The 20,581-nt window shown below is 41.0% G+C and overlaps 1 protein-coding gene across 1 annotated transcript in view; it reads right to left on the bottom strand.

Moving 5' to 3' along the window:
• ADAMTS12 (ADAM metallopeptidase with thrombospondin type 1 motif 12) overlaps positions 1 to 20,581 on the bottom strand; it is a 510,507-nt gene that overhangs the window by 108,803 nt on the left and 381,123 nt on the right. Inside the window, exons 8-13 of the mRNA XM_077281848.1 lie at positions 19,852 to 19,995; positions 18,711 to 18,855; positions 14,988 to 15,080; positions 5,663 to 5,808; positions 5,138 to 5,307; positions 1,890 to 2,023 (exon numbers count right to left, since the gene is read on the bottom strand). Coding sequence (XP_077137963.1) covers positions 1,890 to 2,023; positions 5,138 to 5,307; positions 5,663 to 5,808; positions 14,988 to 15,080; positions 18,711 to 18,855; positions 19,852 to 19,995 — 832 coding nt within the window. The remainder of the gene's footprint in view (positions 1 to 1,889; positions 2,024 to 5,137; positions 5,308 to 5,662; positions 5,809 to 14,987; positions 15,081 to 18,710; positions 18,856 to 19,851; positions 19,996 to 20,581) is intronic.

The following is a 20,581-nucleotide window of genomic DNA, read 5'->3' as shown; positions in this document are numbered from 1 at the left end:
CATATACGTTGCGGCCCCCTCCAGCCATCCTCCACATATACATGATGACCCTCTCTCCATCCATTTCTCCAGCCTTGCCTGGTGGTCCCCTGTACTCCCCGTAGCTGTAAGTCCCACCTGCTTTGTGTTTTATCTTCTCCAATAAAATGGCCGCTGATTGTACGGCTCGACAAGAGTAATTAATTACCGCCTTAAAAAGCTAAAATAAACCTGTTCCCACGTAGCGCATCTTATAAATATTCTAATAAGTCTCTGCTGCTGATTAGAAGTAAATGAACACGGAGCGTCTCACGCGAGGAGAGTCGGAGTCAATATACACACAGAAGATTAAACGCCGTCTATTGATGGACGCCGCAGACAAGACGCGCATTTCATCTGCCTGATTAAGTTCTCCTGTGACTTATTATCCGGAGACGTTCGGATGAGATCCCGAGAACATAAGTGAATTACAAGCCCGGACTAAACACAAGGAAGAAACAGCATTAACATAAACTATATGTACGTGTCAGATTAATGAAATCAGCTTATTCCTCAGCCCAGATGTGGCGGCTCGTCACCGGAACTTACCCAGCGCTTCGTTTTTGTCATTTTACCAAATTTTTTAAATGCAAGAACCAATTACAGTAGGATATCAAAAAATAAGATCCCGGCTTCACCGCTAACATGAGTGTGTATTATTAAAGATTCAGCAAAAAGCAACTGTTTCCTCTGTGTAATATGTGTTTATTTACTAATATACTTCATTACTAATGTATATTCACCTGCTCGGCTTCAACGCAAAATTAGAGCTTCCACCGCCTTCTTTTTTGGTGATGGGCTCCTAGGGGGCTGGCTATCAGGCTTATTTCAATAGCTAAACCAGCCCCCTTTACTGTAGATGGAAAATTGTCATGGTTCACTGTTAAAATGGGCAGTCAGACAGTCCCATGCCGGGTCCATGTGCCAATACCTAACAGTGGGGCATAAATATGTCTGCTGTGAACCAAGCTTAGATCCACATTTTTGCATTGATTTATTTCTTGGTACATTTTTACAGTCTTAAGAAATATATATCTTTTTTTTTTATTTATGTATTTTTTAATGTAAAATTCCAAATGTCCAAATATTAAAATTCTGACTGCCTGCGGTCACCACTAGGGGGAGCTCAGCAATAACTTCTTGTAGTGACAGCTAATAATGGCGATGGAGTAGAAGTCCTGATGTTCTGCGATATCTCGTGCATTTGCGTCTTAAAGGGGCGCCCAAAAGTAGAAAGTAGGAGTCCACTTTATTCCACTCATATGTCTGGTATTGCATCTCAGCGCTATTTACTTGAATGGACTATAGCTGTTATACCAGACGTGGTATTATTTGTGGGAGAAAAAAAATCTAATTTTTTTAAAGGTGCATACATCCCGCTTATAAAATTTGGTGCCTAATATGGAGCAAGTTCTGATGAGATTTTTTTTAAAATAATAATTGCATTTTATGCAACTAACTCGACAGATAGGTAAACATGTTATTCTGGAGCGAAACCTACAAAAATAAGTTTCAAATAAATTCTGAGCTACAGTTCACACCTCAGACATGATGGCGGCCCCTAGAAACATAATAGAATTATAAACATGAATTAAAAACATACAATCAGAAAATAATAACAGACTATAAAGTACACAATAATGAATAAAATAAATATATAAAAATTGTACAATCCATTTAAGTTTTTTTTTTAATCCTCCATTATGGACTGTCACTAACGCTCCTTGGTACAGTGTATAAATGTAAATCTAAATCTTATTAATATTTTTATTTTATGTGAAATATTGTAAATGATTCTCCATTTCTATTCTACGAGGCGTCGGGACATGGTCCAGCGTGAAATACTGAAGTAAGTGAGACATACCAAATACCTTACACATGCCATTAATGCAGACGTCGCGGCTGTCGCTCCCCTCGAAACACGGAGTCCCGTCAATGACGGCGTCGAGGAGCTTGTTCACGTAATTCGCTTCTGTGTTTCGGCAATGAAGTTCACAGGGATTAGCTGTGGGGAGAGTGAGGACAGGATGAGCAAGTGATCGCAGCCGTCCGCCTGGGTCCACGTTTAGTGATAGTATCAATATTCCAGATCAGTGGTCCCTAAAGAGGATTTTGGGGGTCATCAATACCTAACTAAAGGCAGTAACTGGCATAACATTACAAAAGAACCACTAATTACTGCTCCTCATCACTCATCATTCTAAAAATTGTTACTCCTCTAACTATAAAGAAGTCTACAATCAGGCCGTTTTTCCTTCATGGGTCCATGGATTTGCGGTACAGTTTTCCGAATAAGTATTTCCTGCATATGGCACAGTATAAAGTGAAGGAATAGTAGACGTTTATTCACCCTTTTCCCCAAATCTCAATACACTATTGGGTCACAGCAAAACTTTATACTGGCTGCAATTCACATCACAACCACTGGGTGGCTATCACAGCTATATGTGGCCACCCAGTGGTTGTGATGTGTATTGCAGCTAGATTAGAGTTTTACTATGGCCCAATATTATATTGATTTTGTATTGTTTATAAATATAGTATACATTTCTGACAGTATCACAAAGTCAGGTTTTTTTTAGTCTAACCTAGCCAGCCTTAGAATATTAGGACTATTGTTAGAAAAGTACACTTTTGCTCGCGCATACAAACCGGCAGATATCAGTAGACGTTACACTGACAGCGCTAACAACCAATGTGAAAGGGAGTAGGGTCGGATTACCCCTTTAAATGATAACATCCATTTTGCCACAAGGTGGCGCTCACTGCCTGCATATTTATAGCATTCCCATTGAAGTCTATATCTTCCTGCTCAGGAAGAAAATACGGTATAATACAGTCTGACTTCTGTGTTCTTCTTATTACATGACTTGTGCGGAAAGTTCTCTGCACTTAAATTTCACCACAACCCTTGTTTCCCAGATACAACCCCAAAATATCCATTTTAATAATATTTTGTAAGAAAGGTGACCCACTCTTAAAGACACATGTGCGCCTACTACACCAGAGCCGTATCTCCCACAATAACGACATATAAAAGGAAAGAGAAAAATAAAGTTCTGCACAATGTAACAAGCAAATGACACAACAAAGCCGCCAGATGTTCCTGCGCTCCTCGGCTCATGTGTGATTTTTGGGACTATGTAAATGGAAATGTGGAATCCCCTTTAAGAGGATTTCCAATTTTTTACATGCCTGTTTTAGTAAACGCTGTAATAATTATTTTGTTCACATGGTATTTCTAAAGTATTATTTCTTAGGACTCTGCATTGTGCTGTTCCTCTGTTATTCCTCCTATGAATTTCTGAATAAAGTGACAACTGGGTGTTACTAATTAGGGGCGTGTCTCTGTAGACTCTCACAATGACCAATCAGTGCTGCCCGAGTCAGACTGTATGGCGACACATCCTTTCTGCCACTACAAGGTGTCTGTCTAATTCAACCAATGCAGAGGCTGCTGTAATCACAGGACTTTGTTATCTAGCGGATTCCTTCTACTGTACAAAGTTTGTGTATTATTTAGCTCCCTATTGCCGAAGGTCTCTTTCTTCTGTTATTGGGGAACTCACAGTGAACATATGGAATATACACCTCCGAATCCAATGCACGAAATATATATATACAGTATATATATATTTATATATATATATATATATATATATATATATATATATATATGAATATGGTCACTTCCAGCTGCACAATAAGAAAAAAAAGAGCCACTACTAGGTGCCACCACCAATCATTTCTACAGGCTGATAGGACACCAATTACAGGTAGTGTATGGCTTCAAGGGTGCGGTTTATAGAACAAGAGGAACAGAGCTATTAAATTTCATATATCTAATCCAGAAAATTTGCACTGTTTATAAAAAATATACAAGATGATACAAAACAATATGATACATACAATTGCATGAAATGAAAAGGAATAATGAAAGAGAATTACTAAACCTGATATCATGGAAATGGCTCAGAGCTTAGTGAAAGGAGGTACTCTTTAGTAAAACGGTTAGACCCCTTAGAAAGCTGTACTTTCCAAGGACTGACAAAGGATCAAACCCAATTTATGCTTTTATTAGATAAAAGTTTCGCCCACATACTGTACCGCCCCTTGATGAGCTCATGTGGAGGCTGGTTGTGGAATGTGCTCACTCTTCAGGATTTTATGAGATTCCCAATGTACATGATATCTTCACCCCTGGAGGTCCCAAGTGGGAGATATTGTCACTGTGTTTCCTATTGCGATACTACCTTTTGATAGAGATGGAATATGGCATGTGTAGCATCACCTATCGAAGTTGGAGGGGTTCTAATGGCCCTATGGTGATGTGAGTGAATACATCATATCTATCACTTCGCTACAACGCCATAAATATATCTTCCATAAATATCAGATCAATGCAAACGCCCAATATTCATATCTGGACACCGGAGACAGTGTCTTACTGCAATTGTCCAGTTTTTCTTTTGTAGAGTTACCTCTGAAGGTGTTAGATTTTTCACTTCTCTGCTTCTTGAATATACTGATCTCAGACTCTATGTATTTTTTCCCATTAAATCTACCTCTTGTAAATACCTGGTCATTGCAGGGGCTTCTACTTCAATGGAGGTTGAAGTGTCAGCTCTCTTTCTACTTTCCCTACTTTAATTAGTTTTTCACTACCTCAGTTATAATTAGTCTCATATGTTTACTGTAGGGTGATTTTTTCCCTCCTGGGAAAGATCTGTATGTATTTTCATTTTTCCTTACGACAAGTATCCTGTTGCTGAAGGATACATAAATAAACATGGTAGTAAGGAGAAAATCTGCTGAAATTTGATTCAGCAGTTTGCTCAAATTTGGCAAGAAAATTGATGAAAATTAATGAATTTATTCAGATTTGAACTGATTGACTCAATTTTAGCTATGGCGGGGTGCACGGACATTGGCAACTCACTGAACAGAGAATAGCTGGAGAATCGAGCTGCGACTCACTGATGTAAATGTCTGAGACATGAACATTCCTATATGGCATCTTGCATTGGTACAAGGGATTAGGGCTGAGCTGCAATACCAGGTGCCGTCCATGGGCAAGTGTGGCGCTGTCTCACCCCGTTTAGTACGTCTTCCCACATACCTGTGTTATATATGGGATACCATGAATGCAGCTCATTTTTATAGAGCACGGTGTCAAACTCGGCGCACTGCATCTGACGGAAGGACGGCCGGTTCTTAGGACAGGGGTTCGTCTTACACATTCTGTATCGCTTCCTTTCCCCAGTACAATATTTCCCTCCAAACTTTGGTCTAAAAACAAAGAAATAAAAAAATATTAAAAAAACTCAAAAATAATGCAGGTAAAAATTGTGAAAATTAATTACCAATCCCTTTAAAACTTCTATAAATTTGCAGTAAGTCAATGCGTGTCTACAGCTCCTATGCAGAGCAATTGGTCTCCGTGGTAACAGACAACAATCAAACTCTGTGTAGTCAGATTGTGCTGTAGAATTTACTGTTGACTCTACATTAAATTAATGGCTAATTGTAACCTAATGGAAGAAATAGAGAATGGATGGTAGTCTGTAACCCAAAATGGTCGATTTTTATTTTTGCTCTTTTTGTGAATGATGTGGTTGCAGCCGAATATCTGTGTGATACTCACTCTGGGTTATTACATTTCCGCTCTGCGCTCTGTACCCCGGCGCCGCACGTTCGTGTACAGTGCGACCATGACGTCCATGACCCCCAGGCTCCATTTACAGTGTCCGGTTGTTTTCCTACGGTGACACACGCACCATTGATGCACCACTGCAAAGGGACAACATTCATGGTCAAAACAGATAAATAATAAATAATAATAATTTTTTCTGTCCACTGATGACTCATTTTTTGAAGGTTTTATTGATACCAATTTGTGGTTTACTTACACAATCTTTTCATCGCTTTTTATTCCTTTCTTTTAGGAAGGAATAATGACGAAAAAACAGAAATTTGTGTATTTAGTTCCCAGTGATCTATACAGTATCACCTATACTCTTTTCACTAGGGTCAGACACTGACAATTTGGGGCCCCTGTGCAAGAAATGTGTTTGGACCCCCCTACTTTTACGGTGACCAAGTTACAGATATATATACTGTGTAATCTCTCATTATGTATATTGCCTTCCCTTATTACACAGTGTCCTCTCTTGTTATGTACAGCACCATCCCTTATATATTGGATTCTCATTATTTTTCTTACTTTTAGCGCCCTGTTCTATATTACATACAGTCCTCTGGTCTTCTGTTCAGATGCTGCCCCATCAGTAGTCATTTTATATCTAACAAGAGAAGGGAATATGTAATAAAAGAGGGCATTGTGAATAACAAAAATAACAAGAATAGGCCGTGCAAGGGACGGTGCTATACATAGAAAGATAATACCATATATTAATGGGACAGTACTGTACTTAACGACAGAACACTACATAATAAGGGACCACCCCATACATAACTAGAGAGGATGCAACATAATAAGGGACTCCCGTTCCAGTAATAATATCCCCTCATACTGGGCCCATTCCTGGGATAATGTCTTCCATTCTGGTCTCATTCTTGGTAGAATGTATCCCATCCAGGGCTGCTTCCTGGCATAAAGTGCCTCCTTCTGGTCTCCTTCTTTTGATAAAATGCCCCATCCTGGTCCATTTCCTGGTATAATGTGCCTCATCCTGATCCCTTTCATTTGATAATGTGCCCCATCCTGGTCCGTTTCCTTGTATAATGTGCCCAATCCTGGTCCCCTTTCTTTGATAATGTACCCCATCCTGCTACATTTTCTGGTATAATGTGCCCCATCCTGGCTCATTTCCTGGTATAATGTGCCCCATCCTGATCCCCTTCATTTCATATTATTCCCCATCCTGGTATAATGTTCCTCATCCTGGTATAATGTGCCCAATCCCGGTATAATGTTCCTCATCCTGGTCTCCTTCCTTTGATAATGTGCTCCATCCTGGTCCGTTTCCTTGTATAATGTGCCCAATCCTGGTCCCCTTCCTAGGATAATGTGCCCCATCCTGGTATAATGTACCCCATCCTGGCCCATTTCCTGGTATATTGTGCCCCATCCTGGCCCATTTCCTGGTATAATGTGCCCCCTCCTGATCCCCTTCATTTGATATTATTCCCCAACCTGGTATAATGTTCGCCATCCTGGTCCCCTTCCTTTGATAATGTGCCCCATACTGGTCCATTTCCTTGTATAATGTGCACCATCCTGGTATAATGTGCCCCATCTTGGTATAATGTGCCCCATCCTGATCCCCTTCATTTGATAATGTGCCCCATCCTGGTATAATGTTCTTCATCCTAGTCTCCTTCCTTTGATAATGTGCCCCATCCTGGTCCGTTTCCTTGTATAATGTGCCCCATCCTGGTCCCCTCTATTTGATAACATGCTCCATCCAGGTTCCCTTCCTAGGATAATGTGCCCCATTCTGGCCTCTTCTATTGATAATGTGCCCCATCCTGGTCCATTTCCTGGAATAATGTGTCCTCTTCGGTTCTCCATTACATAAAAAAAAAAGATTATTCCAAAACTCCTCCATATCCCACACCGTGCTCTTTTACAGCCACTGCAGGAGCTGGGAGCTGAGTTCAGCTTGGGCACCATGGCGCATGATGCCAGCGCCATGCACCGGAGTAACGGGCTCCCCGGTGTCAGCGGCCGGCCTCTTATTGGTCTGCATCTTGTTTTGCAATGCAGGGAGTCGTAGTGTATTTCAGCTGAATGTGGCTCTGAGGATGCACATCCAGCAGAAATAATCGCTGGTGCCGGCATGCTCCCTTTCACCTTCAGCTGCACTGGACACACTGGCGATATGTCTGCTGCTGATTTTCACCAAAGAACCCCTTTGAGTTAGCCTCTCCGTACTCGCTATTGACCTCTTTTCTGTTCCATCCACAGTTTCTCGACAGCTTTCCACCCGTTTTGTGTAAACTACGGTTTCTCCATTAATATAATTGCCTATAGGTCTTAGATTCCTGCCCACCTTTGAGGACCCTCACAAGCCAAAGTAGATATTACTACTTCCAAATTTGCTTCCTCTTTTTTTGCAAGAGGTGCCCTAGTTTCTATCCCAACTAGGGCTACAAGAATATGCAAAGCAGGATCCTCAATCAAGGATCTAATCTCAGTCATCTATGGTAAATTACTTAAAAGGGTTCTCTGGGGCAATCGGCACTCCCGCCATTTTGCTGTTCCTGGTGCCGGCAGGAAGTGATCAGTTGCAGAGCTGGACAACTCCATCAACTGCATAGTGGCCACGGCCCGATACTGCACATCTGCCCCCTATTCGAATCAATAGCTGGTAGTTGCCACTAAACAATTGATGGACCTGCACAACTGATTACTTCTGGCCACCGTCCACACCGGAAACAACTGATCGGTGGATGTGTCGGGTGTCGTATCCCCACCAATGACCTATCGTAAGAATAGTCCACAATCTGAAAGTCCAAGAGAAACCCTTTAATCCAGCCCCAGAATAGTTAGCGTGTCACCTGCGAATGTCTAATAGGGATGGGTCCTTGTCTGACAATAAAAGGCTCCTCATTTGAATAAATCAGTCTAAAACTGCCACGTGTATAACCTCCTACACACAGGCTTAATACAAAACACCAGTTTTTTGGTAACCAAGTTCTGCATAGTCTAACTCCGGTTATTCTGCCAGTCTGTTGGAGAAGCGGCTTCCCCGGAGGGTCATTGTTTTTTTTCTCCTGGAACTATTATTTATGCTGGTGGTAACATCCCTTACTCATCGAGTCCTATCTATCATTCTCCCACTGGACCCTCGGTCCTATCTCTCAATTTATTTCCTATGGTTGTTGGGTAGGTAGTGACCAGATGACTTCTGCACAGTTTCACAGCAGCTCGGTGCCTAATTACTTCCCAATGGAAACAGACGTCTCTCCCCTCTGTACTCAGCCTAGATACTAGTGCCAAGGACATCAGAAGCATAGACCACTGCATATGATGGAGAGGTTCAGTAAGGCGTGGGATCTAGGGGACATCAACGCGGCTGCTCTTGATACATGGAGAATATACGACTGACTTTATTCCCCTTCTTCCCTCTCTTTCCTTCCCCTTCCTTCTACGTTTGTCCTTAGTTATCAATATATTAGATTATTTTTAGTCAAAGGAAAGTTTTCATCAGAAAATATAATGACCTTTGTACACCCTCATTAACTGCTTCCATGCAAAAGTTAGAGGCGGGATCCAACCATTGAATTGGCCCCTGGGGCCAATGTGAAAATTGCAAGATCTTACAATTTTAATTTTTTAATACAGATTGTGATATGTAAAAAACAAGCAAAAAAAACAAAAACCATTACCACATAGTTTTTAAGAATAGATTTAACACAAAAACACAAAAATCTGATTTAAACAATAAGTCATTTTTATTTTTTTTAACGGCCTTGTGCTCGATCTCAAGCCATGGCGACTTGATGGATGAACGCTCTGTAGGAAGATCGATCTTGTGCAAGCCTAGGTAGGTCCACCAGGGTCTTCTCCACCATTATCTTGTTTGTTTCAAGGTTACTAGTTACTAGTTATTAGGTTACTAGTCTACCTCTTTGTCTTGTTCCTTCTATTCTTCTGACCGTGATATCCTTCTACAGTGATCACTCTCTTCATATGATGTGTCCGCAAGTCGTAGCTTGGTGATCCTTGCTTCAAGTCACATGTCTGCCTTGATCTGTTCCAAAACTGATTTGTTTGTTCTTCTTGCCGTCCATGGTATTGATAACATCCTCCTGCAGCACCACATATTGAAGGCATCGATTCATATTTTGTCTTGTTTCTTTATCATCCAGATTCAGCATCTTTATGTTCCACAGAGAAGACCCAACTATGTTGTGAATTCTGCTCTTGGGCTCCCTCCGGTGGTTGTAAGTGGTAGCGCTGCTGTCTCTGAATCACAGCATTTATCAGGTGTTTTCACTTTTTGCAATTTGGACAGGGCTATTTAGTCTTGCTTCACCCTTTAGTCAGTGCCAGTTGTCCGTTGTTCCTGGAGGATTCACATCCCTGCCTGGTCTCTTCTGCTTTGCAGTTCTTTTCAACAAAGATAAGTTCTGGCCTTGATTTTGCTGTCCACATGCTGTGGTCTTATTGTTCAGTTATTTTCCATGTTTTGTCTTGTCCAGCTTGGTCTGTATAAGGATTTGTTTAGCCAAGCTGGTATCTCTGGAGATGCAGATATACCCTCCATGTCTTTAGTTAGCTGTGGAGTTTTTGTATTTTCTGTGGTGGATATTTTCTAGTGTTTTAATACTGACCGCATAGTACTCTGTCCTGTCCTTTCTATTTAGCTAGAAGTGGCCTCCTTTGCTAAATTCTCATTTCAGTCTGTGTATGTTTTTTCCCTCTCCTCTCACAGTCAATATTTGTGGGGGGCTGCTGTTATGAACTATACTTTTGGGCTCCCTCTTGTGGTCACTCGCGGTATGGCTCTTGGATTCTCTTTCCTCAGCTTGGTAGTCACCTGTTCGTTAAGACTCTGGGTGTTTCTATTTAAACTTCCTGGAGTCTTAGTCCATTGCCTGGCATCCATGTAATCAGTCCTTGTCTGGTTGCTCTTGTCTACTGGTCCTGATTTTTGCAACATAAGCTATGTCCTGCTTTCTTGTTTTTTGTTTATTTGTATTATTCTGTTTTTTGTCCAGCTTGTTCATAATGTGATTCCTGATTTTGCTGGAAGCTCTTAGGGGGCTGATATTCTCCCCCCATACCGTTAGTCGGTACGGGGGTTCTTGGATATTCAGCGTGGATATTTTAGTAGGGTTTTTCGCTGACCACATAAGTCCGCTTTCTATATTTCTGCTATTATTTAGTGGGCCTCTCTTTGCTGAATCTAGTTCATACTTACGTTTGTCCTTTCCTCTTACCTCACCGTTATTATTTGTTGGGGGCCTGTATCTACTTTGGGGTATCTTTCTCTGGAGGCAAGTGAGGTCTGTATTTTCTCTGAAAGGGTTAGTTAGATCTCCGGCTGGCGCGAGACGTCTAGAACCAACGTAGGCACGTTCCCCGGCTGCTATTATTTGTGGGCTAGGATCAGGTATGTGGTCAGCTCAGTTACCACCTCCCTAAGAGCTAGTTTTTATGTTTGCAGACTTTGCTGAAGACCCTGAGATCCTCTGCCATTAGGATCACAACAGGCTGCCTGTTCTTTGGGGATTTTCTCTGAGGCAAGATAGTTTTCCCTTTTCTATCTCTAGGGGTAATTAGTCCTCCGGCTGTGTCGAGATGTCTAGGGAGCGCTAGGTACATTCCACGGCTACTTCTAGTTGCGGTGTTAGGTTCAGGGTCTGCGGTCAGTACAGGTACCACCTTCTCCAGAGTACGTCCCATGCTGCTCTTAGGCCACCAGATCATAACACAACTATGAATGAGCCATGTCTTCGTTACCAGTGAAATGTTCCTCGATTTAAACATCTTGTCCAGTGACTTCATTGTTGATTTTCCCATTGCTATTCTCCTATTGATTTCCAGTTTCATTGCTTTATCTTGAGTGATCATCAATCTGAGTAGGTTGATGTAAATCGGTTGTGCAGACAGTCCCAAAAAATTTCACGTATGTCGGTCAAATCGAAGTTGGAAACAGCCTGTTGTCTAGTTCGATTATGCAGTGTGACTTTAATCTTTACTGTCAGAAGTTCATTATCAGTTCCACAGTCAGCTCCTGGCGTTGTTTTCACGGTAATTATAGACAACCTCCATCTTTGGCAAACACATATGTACTCAATCTATCTTCTAATCTTCTTGTAGGCCCCATTCGGGGATGGCAGAAGGTATTAAAGGTGGACAGATGATTTTTCATACAAAATGTGACACTAGTCACTACTCAATGTGATGCTAGTCACTACTAATGGACTTTCCGTGAGGCAAGATAGTCAAGAGGTCCGGGATCAGTACCAAAAGGGTTTGTAATAGACAAAGGTAAAAGACAAAAGTGTAGTCAGGTCACAGTCCGAGGTTAGAGTATAAGGAAGGTAGCGGATCAAGTCAAAGGAGTAAGTCAAATGGATGATCAAGGGTAAATCCACAGAAGAAATACACACACCACGTATGCTAAATAGCCTCGTAATTACCAAGAATGGATGAGACCTGGATGAGATCTCACAGACCTAGACAGATAAGAAGGCTGAGCTGTCATTCACAAAATTCACACCTCTGCCTCATATTGAGTGGTTGAGCTGTCACTTACAAACCTGACAGCTCAGCAAGCCCTCGATCCCATAGGGCAGCAGAGCTGTCATTTAGAACGTCCATAGGACACCATGATTGGTTGAATCATGACAGAAAAGTCAATGAAATGTCTTCCAGCCTCGTTTCATTCAGCTAGTCTAAAGATTACAACCATGGTTCCATGTTTTACATGGGCCACTTTGGCATTCAAGTCTCCGATGATATTGAATAAGTCTTGTTTTAGCTTTTGTTGATTTCCTCTTGAACTTGATTGTAGAATAGTTCAACATCCTGCTCCTTGGCTTCTGTTGTTGGTGAGTACACCTGTGACATGGATTGTCGCTCCTCGTAGTCGTATCGATATGACTATCACTGACTGCATTGTACTTCAGGACACTGACGGACAATATTCAGTTGCAAATAAAAGTGACACCGTTTCGTCTTAGGTTATCGGGTGATCATTGCCAGATTAGTAGACCCAATGTTTGTTTGACTGGAAATGTCTGGATTGAGTCCATCTTGATTTGCTAATTCCAAGTAAGTTGAGTCCTTTTGTGTCCATTTTGGCTTTAACAACGTTGAGTTTGGGATGATAGTTTCCCTTCATTTGTTCAATGTCATACTTGTTCTCAATTCTATGACTGACTTCACGCGAACGTTTAACATTGCATTACCTCCAATTTTTTGGGTGTGAATAACTCTCAATTAGTGACTTATTCATTTGAGGCAAATTCATCAAACCATTTGCATATTTTTTTTTTTCAAGTCCTCTTTTTGTTCTTTAGTTAGTTTTCTGATTTTTACATTTTTCTGGATGAAAAGCAGCTTTTTTTATTTAAAAAAGCTGCTAAATTTGGTGCAACTCTACTTCAGTCACCTCCCTTGGTGATTTTATGTACATCAGTTATTTTACAGATTTTTTTGTGAAACATGTCCCTTTTCCTTCTATGAAGTCTCAAAAAGACAATTTTTAGGCCCTGTGCAAAATTTATGATTCGCATGCGCCATTTCAATGAATTTGACACAAAATATCTCACCGAAAAACCACAAATAAAAAAAAAGTAACTTAGCAAAAAATGCAAATAATGAATTGGGGCCTTTATATAGAACTTCACTTGTTTAATAAAGTAAAAATATCATGACTTTTTCTTTCCGTTCTGGTGGATGTCCACCATTGTCCTATTATTTCCTGATACAGATGTGTCAAGATCATTGTACACACCTGCTTTACGGGTAATTAGACTTTAAAAAAACTTTTTATTTTATCAGCTGGGCCCAGTGGCAGGAGACTCAGACCAATGGCTGAAATGAAGGCACAGAAGCATGTGAAGAGTGAAAAGTCTATGATCCCATGGTCTTCTTGTGAGCATGAATCGACAATTAAATATTGTTTTCGGCATACATAAATTTGCCTCGTTCGGATACTACCACCCCCTACATCTCCATTGTGAGCACTTGCGGCTCGTTATCTTTATTGCTTCTTGGATTATGGACTGAGTGGTTTTGCTAACGAACTATTACAAGACAATTCTGAAAATGCCAATATCGCTCAGACCGCACATAATGTCTCAGGTACTGAATGAGAAGGCAGAGCAGCGTGGATACGTCTTATCTGCAGTCGATGCCCTATCTCCTCGTTCAGCATAATTATGATATCTGTAATATGCGGTTACCAAGGTTCCTCCTGCAGAAATTGATTTTTTAATACCCAGTGGTGAGAGCGGTCCCATGTCTCTTAGGCAATCTACATTAAAAGGGCTCGTCCATCATATTGTAGGTCAAACATAATCAACACAAGATGGAAGATTCCACAACTTTATAATATACTTTATGTTTCAATTAATCTCCATTTTCAAGTTCTCTCCTTGTCAGTAAAGAAGAACGATCAGAGGCTGAAAACAGGACTTATTACAGTGGACCATTGTAACAGTTTCACTGACAGCAATCTTGGAAATAATGAGCGACTGAAACATAAAATGTAAATTAGAAAGGCAGGCATGCAAATTAGCTTTCTCACAGAGTAAAGCAGAGCCATCAATTGGAGATAGCTACGATATAAGTCAATGTCCAGCTATTTAAAGGGGAAACATCACTTGCCATAAATATGTAATTGTGTTCCCCTAGTATAAATGCCGCTGTTCTCCTGAATCCGGCATTATTTTTCTTTTGTTCCTGTGCCTCTCTGTTCCTGAGATATAGCCCCTTATTCCCTGTATGGAAATCTAGACTTGCTAGGCAACTGGGCGTGGTCCTCAATGCTTCCTTGTGGGTGTCTTCATGAGGGCCACGCCCCTTAAGCTTACAAAATTAGATTTATATACAAAAGAGTAGGAGGTCATATCTCAGGAACGCTGAGGCGCAGGAAGAAAAGGAAAACAACGCCGGATTCAGGAGAACAGCGGCATTTACACCAGGTTAAAAAAAAATCTATATTTAATGGGCCTCCAATAGGTGGCTCACTCTTCTGGAAGATAGAAAATTTGCTTTCTTATTTTTTTGTCATAAAGCATTGAAAAGAAGACTCCATAATTCACTGATCTTCTTAAGGTAATTAATTCCCCTTTCCCCAAAAATAAATGCAAAAAAGAAAAAGCTGCAGTGCTGCAACACACAACCTGACCTATAGACACGAGAAGCGCTAATTCTGGAAGAAAGCATTCATACATATTGTATAATGTTTTTCTTAAGCTCATATAACACAAAGGTTCCTGAAGGTAGGGTTAATAGATACATAGGTGCTAAAAATTAAAAATACCTTATTTTCCCCACATCTGGTCCCATCCGCTGTAGCGTCAAGTTTGGATCTGCATGAATCCCTTACTGCACACCACAAAGTCTGGCACACATTCTGCAAAAAAATAAAAAATGGAGCAAACCATAAGATATCACCTAATGCTAATTAACACTGTACTATCTTGTACTGTAACTTTGCATTAGCTTGTGATAAGTTGCCTAAGAACAAGAATCTGAAAGTTTGAACACCCCCATGCAACTCCATGGTACAGGTATGTAATGGTTAATATGTTAATTTCCTCCTCGTTCCTTCCATTTTTATCTGACAGGACAGCAGGGGTGTAGCTTTACTTTCCTGGTCTTTCTTGCAGGAAGAACCGCAGGGGCGGGATCAATCTGCAGGAAAATTACTTGCAGACAGAGACGGTTGGTGATTGTGGAGAAATGATGAGTGGTAGCCGATCTGAGACATTCATTTTACATTTCTTTCAATTTTTATGACAAAATTGAGTTGATGACCCCTGCCGAAAATTACCGATAGGTAGTCCTCATGGAAGTGTTTAGCTGAAGCTCAGGTTTTACCCGGCAGCCAGGGCAGCTGAAGGCTGTATTTCTGTCATCTTCGTGTATGAAATAGAGGTACCAATGGGACTGTTAGTTCTACTAGTCTCAGTGAACACAGGACTGGTCACGAGATCACAGGATCCTGGTAGTTTAAGGTTGTGAAGACCCACTGTAATAGGACTGGTCTCAGTTACACTAAAACATGTTTATCATAAAAATTCAATATATAAAGCAAGTCAACCAATACTGTAGCCTTCTTGACCTGTGAGTGACAGTTCGACAATAAAAATAAAGTGGAAAAAGCAAACAAAAATTTATAATTTCAGAAAAAATAATTGACTATACCCAATTACTTTTGCAAATCTAACCAAAACAAATTATTCTAAAATAGAAGTGTAGTAGTATGTAAAAATGTGGCTTAAAAAAGTTTATTTTTACTGTTGTTTTCAACTATTTGCCTAAAATTCTATAAAAAATAATAAAGAAAGAAAAAATAAAAGTCACAAAAATCACACCCATTAAATAAAAAAGCTATAGCTGGTCACCTAACACATACTAAAGAGTCCAAAATATTCAGGACCTCATTACAGAACTTATACATTAGTCAGCTTACAACAAAATAGGTGACGAATATATGATTGCGGGGGTCAGACAGCAGGACCCCTCATCGATCACATGAGCGAGGGTCCCACCGTCCTGAGTGACCACAGCTCCAATAACTGTTTACAACCGAACCTATTCCTCAGGAGGTCCCTGCAGTCGGATCACAAAGTGATCATCCATTTATCACCTTCCCTGTGGGTAGGTTACGGTATATACGGCATGTTGTGTAGAGGACGACCCTTTTAAAGGTGGAGCTATTTAAAATTTTTCAATCACTCCTGTGTACTCTCCACATTTCTTATTATTATGTTCATGGCTGCTGTAAAACACGTGAGTCACTGTGCGGTATCATTTATTAATCCATTTACGGTATTATTTTATTACACTTATCAGTGAAGATCTTTGTATAATTTAAGGCTGGGTTTTGGACACATTTTTCCATCATATCTCAGTACATATTAAATTAATTTTGCATACACCATATTAGATCAATTTGTGTATTGTTTGCTTCACTGCCTCACTATTCCCAGGAAATCTAGATTAATAATGTAAGAGTACACCCGGCTTGTTGGTATTAGGCACCTCATCCATAACAGCTGCATTACTATTACTCTAGTTAATCATTATCCCGTGTATCGGGGACTACATATGTTTCCATTATTATGATTATTTGCCAGGGTTCAGGTCTCTAATGGCCGCGCTAATAAGTATGGAAAGCCGCTAATCTGATTAAATTAACTGGCGGGAGCATTTTGAGATGCATATTAGACATATTGCAGCACCGCGACCCCCAGCATACCTTTTAGACAACCTTATCTGGCCTCGTCCTCGGCTAGTTTTTCGAGAAATGTGATAATGAGAAGTAGAGGTGTAAGATGAATATTTACAACCTGCAAATCCAGGAAACAGGACGAAACGTGATAATCCGAGAGGCACAAGATCCTCCGGTGCGGAACGGGATCTCATACATTACTAGCCCCTATAAACCCAGCCCGGTGTAGAGGAGTATGGAACAAGTCACTGGGGTCTAAGTCGTGGCCGGCAACCTAATAACTAACCACATAATAATAAATACATTTCCACATGGTGAATCAGTCTGAAAGAGCAGAAATATCTAAAAAATGGTCATTCTTGATTGATCTCCTATTTTTGATTGTTTGGCAGACTTTCCTGAAGACGTGTGGGTTAGCACTGGGGCAGGGCTCCTGCTGCAGCAAAATGCTTCACAGTCAGAAAAAAAGGTCTGAGTTTTGTAAAAAAATAAATAAATAAAATTAAAAAATGGGTGAAATTACTTTTTTTTTAGGAATTTATGAGTACTTTATTAATTATTTCTCATGAATTTGATTTTTCTGCCATCTTCGTGTATTAGCACCAGGTGTAGCAAACAGCTGTAAAGAGTAGATCTCTAGAGGGTGATTTTTGTGTGTAGCCTGCACTGAAGAGCAAATCTGGATGGGGGTAAGATAGGAAACCCTGAGCTCGGCATGCTGGCTTGGTGTGATTCAGTGGAAAAGCTTCGACTGTCATTATACCAGTAACGGGGGCTCTGGGTGTCACTACTGGGCGTGGAGCAGGAGCTGGATGTGCCTCGCGACCTTCTCTCAGAGCTGAATGTGTCTCTCAAGGTGAGAAAGTTTGAGGACCTCTGATGTATACTATGGTGAGATAGTGATCTCATCTCTCCAGATCCAGTGCTGCGTTGCTTCTCTTCTCCGGACTGTCTCTTGTATTCTCTGGCACATTGGGTTTGCCACAGACATGTTGCTGAGTCATATAAGCCCGGTTGCCTGAGTATTCAGGTAGCTTGAGTTCTACTACTTTATTGTTCTAGCTCAACGTCATCTGCTCTCCGTTATGACGAATCTGCTGTTCCAGCTTGTCTGATCTGTTGGGTGGCTCTGCTGCTCCAGACTGTTAGATTCCGTGCCCACTTCAGTAACCCCACTATACCAGCTATCTAGCATCAGGTCTGCACACCAACAAGACCAATATTCCATATCAGCTACTACAGGTTTCGGCTACAACCACAACGCTGTTCCAGCTCATCCACACATGGTCTCCCCCATTAGAACTCCACTGTTCCAGTTCTGCTACATACAGTCTTCTCTACTCCAGTTTAGCTACTTCAGATTGGCTACACTTCTGCAGGTCTCTACATCCCCAGTACTGCTACACTACAGACTCATCCACCTGCTGCGCCAGCACCTCCTGTCCGTGCTGCGTAACATCTGTTTATCCAGACAGAGGTTTTGAGGATCAAAAATAACTTTTCATCCTAACGTTCCCTTGATGGTTTGAAGATTTACTTTCTAGTCTGTGTTGAGCTACATAAACCTGTATATGAGGATAAACATATGTCTTGGGCTAATAATTATGGGATTTGGGCTAGTCGTTATGGGATTTTACCTTTATAGGAATGACTTGCATAAGTCAAAGTAAAAAAGGAAACATTGATAAAAGTTTAGGAATTAGGAATAGCAGCCAGGAGCAACAAACTGGGCCTGATGGAGTTGCCTGGGGGCCAATGTGGTCATTTAGAAGTTGGTATTGTGCAGTTTTTAGCATATGGACTCACATCCACTAGTTGGCAGAAGGTAGCGTTGGGCCCGTACTGCAGCTGGCACTGGTGGTTGACGTCATACAGCACTCCTGGGGCGATTAGCGGGAGCTTAAAATCCTTCTTTGCAGGTAAGTCATCAAGGCAGGACCCCCATCCGCGACTGTAGAGCAAGAAGAGAACCAAATCAGAAGCCACCTTATAAAGCATGGATTCCCCAATGAATAAGGAGCTTAGCAACTTTAAGATCTATCCATTATTACTCTTCTGGAAACCGCCAACAAGTATGAACTGCTGTTTATGGATTTTAGTCTTTCGTGCCTGTTTAGTAGTTTTGAGAGCAACACATGATTGTCTGCCCTACATAACCTGACGCACGAATGCCCTGATAATCATTAATATAGGCACACGGGTGTATAAGGACGTAAAAGGACCCATCATTCTTTAGAATCATAGATCGAACTATCAAACTCTACAACTCCTGCTTATTGATGGTGATTTTTTTTTCAGTGCTCCTTAGCAGTACTAACACAATGCTACGCTAGTCCATGTGGCTGTATCTGGTACTGCACTGAAGCCCCATACATGTAAATAGGGCAGAGTTGAAGTCCCAGATACAGGTGCATAGATCCAAAACGCTGTGTGTTGACAAACTAAAGTGGAAAAATTCCCTGCAGAGTCACTGAAGGTTTGAAAAACTTCTAAAAAGCGAATTAACTTTTTATAATTATCAACATTTTATATTCATTTCTCATTATTTCTTTTCCAGTGCAGGGCTGAAAAACTCCTAAATGCTGTAGATCTAAATGATACCTGCTGTTACCTGCTGCCACCACCAGAGGGAGCTGCATATTGTGTTATTATTGAGTGCGCTGTATAAATGTATACAGGCAGCACTTGAGTGCCATCTAGTGGCGGCTGTTGGCATCCAGAATGTTTTATTTGAATCTATGTCTATACTGGGGGTTTGGAGCTCTGAATCAGGAAAAAAAAACCTCAAACTTATAAGGAAATAATCACAGAAATCAGAATCGAATTTTAAAGCTATTTAGGTAAAAAAAATGTGCTACAAGGGAGACATAGATTTTATGGCTGCAGGGGTGGGACATGGACAGATATTAACAGTATCAAGGGGTAAACTGAATCACAGGTGACTCACTCTAAAAAACGTGTAATATATTCTTTGCTGCAGGGCGACCATGTCAGCGGCGAGGTGTCATACTGCAGCTGACGGGACATTATATATGGCTGTCCTCCTGAAGATTCACAGTCGTTTCCTTGGCCATCGTGCTGGATTCCAAAACTGGATGAAAATCAGAAAATCATAAACCTTATTCATACAATCGTATTAGAATTTCAAGATACACATTTTTAAAATACGTAAAATGGGTCTAAGGGTCATGTGACAATACAATTGAATTCACTCGATATTAATAAATACCGCGCTCCAAGGGTTTAAAAATAGTTGGAAATAAACCAAAAGTTAGATGCTAATTCACTTTGGACCGGTAAATTTAGCAGCATATAGGGGCAGTGTACAGCACTATTGTCAAAACAGCCGTTGGCTACAACCAATATAACCAACAGTTTGAAGTAGCTTACAGTTAATACGTGCCTTAAATACAATTAGAATAATCGGCTGATAACCCACATACCATACTGGTTTCGCTGCTTGCTTAAGGTGAAAAATGGTCCCAGATGTGTAAGGTGCTCTACCGCGGTGGACCGAGGGAGGTGGTCCTTTGGGAGCGGTGGCGATAAGCAGGGAGCACGGCGATACCGCTTATCCAGCGAGAAGACCGGGTACCGATGCACAGTACAGAGCCAGGAACCGTCCCGGCCGGAGACGATCCTGGTTGTACTGGAATAATGGCCGGCGCTGCTAGGCA

The sequence above is a fragment of the Ranitomeya variabilis genome, chromosome 1 (genome assembly GCF_051348905.1).
Source record: "Ranitomeya variabilis isolate aRanVar5 chromosome 1, aRanVar5.hap1, whole genome shotgun sequence".
NCBI classification, from domain to species: Eukaryota; Metazoa; Chordata; class Amphibia; order Anura; family Dendrobatidae; genus Ranitomeya; species Ranitomeya variabilis.
Note: the sequence above shows the minus strand (reverse complement) of the source record. Positions and strands in the feature narration are given on the sequence as shown.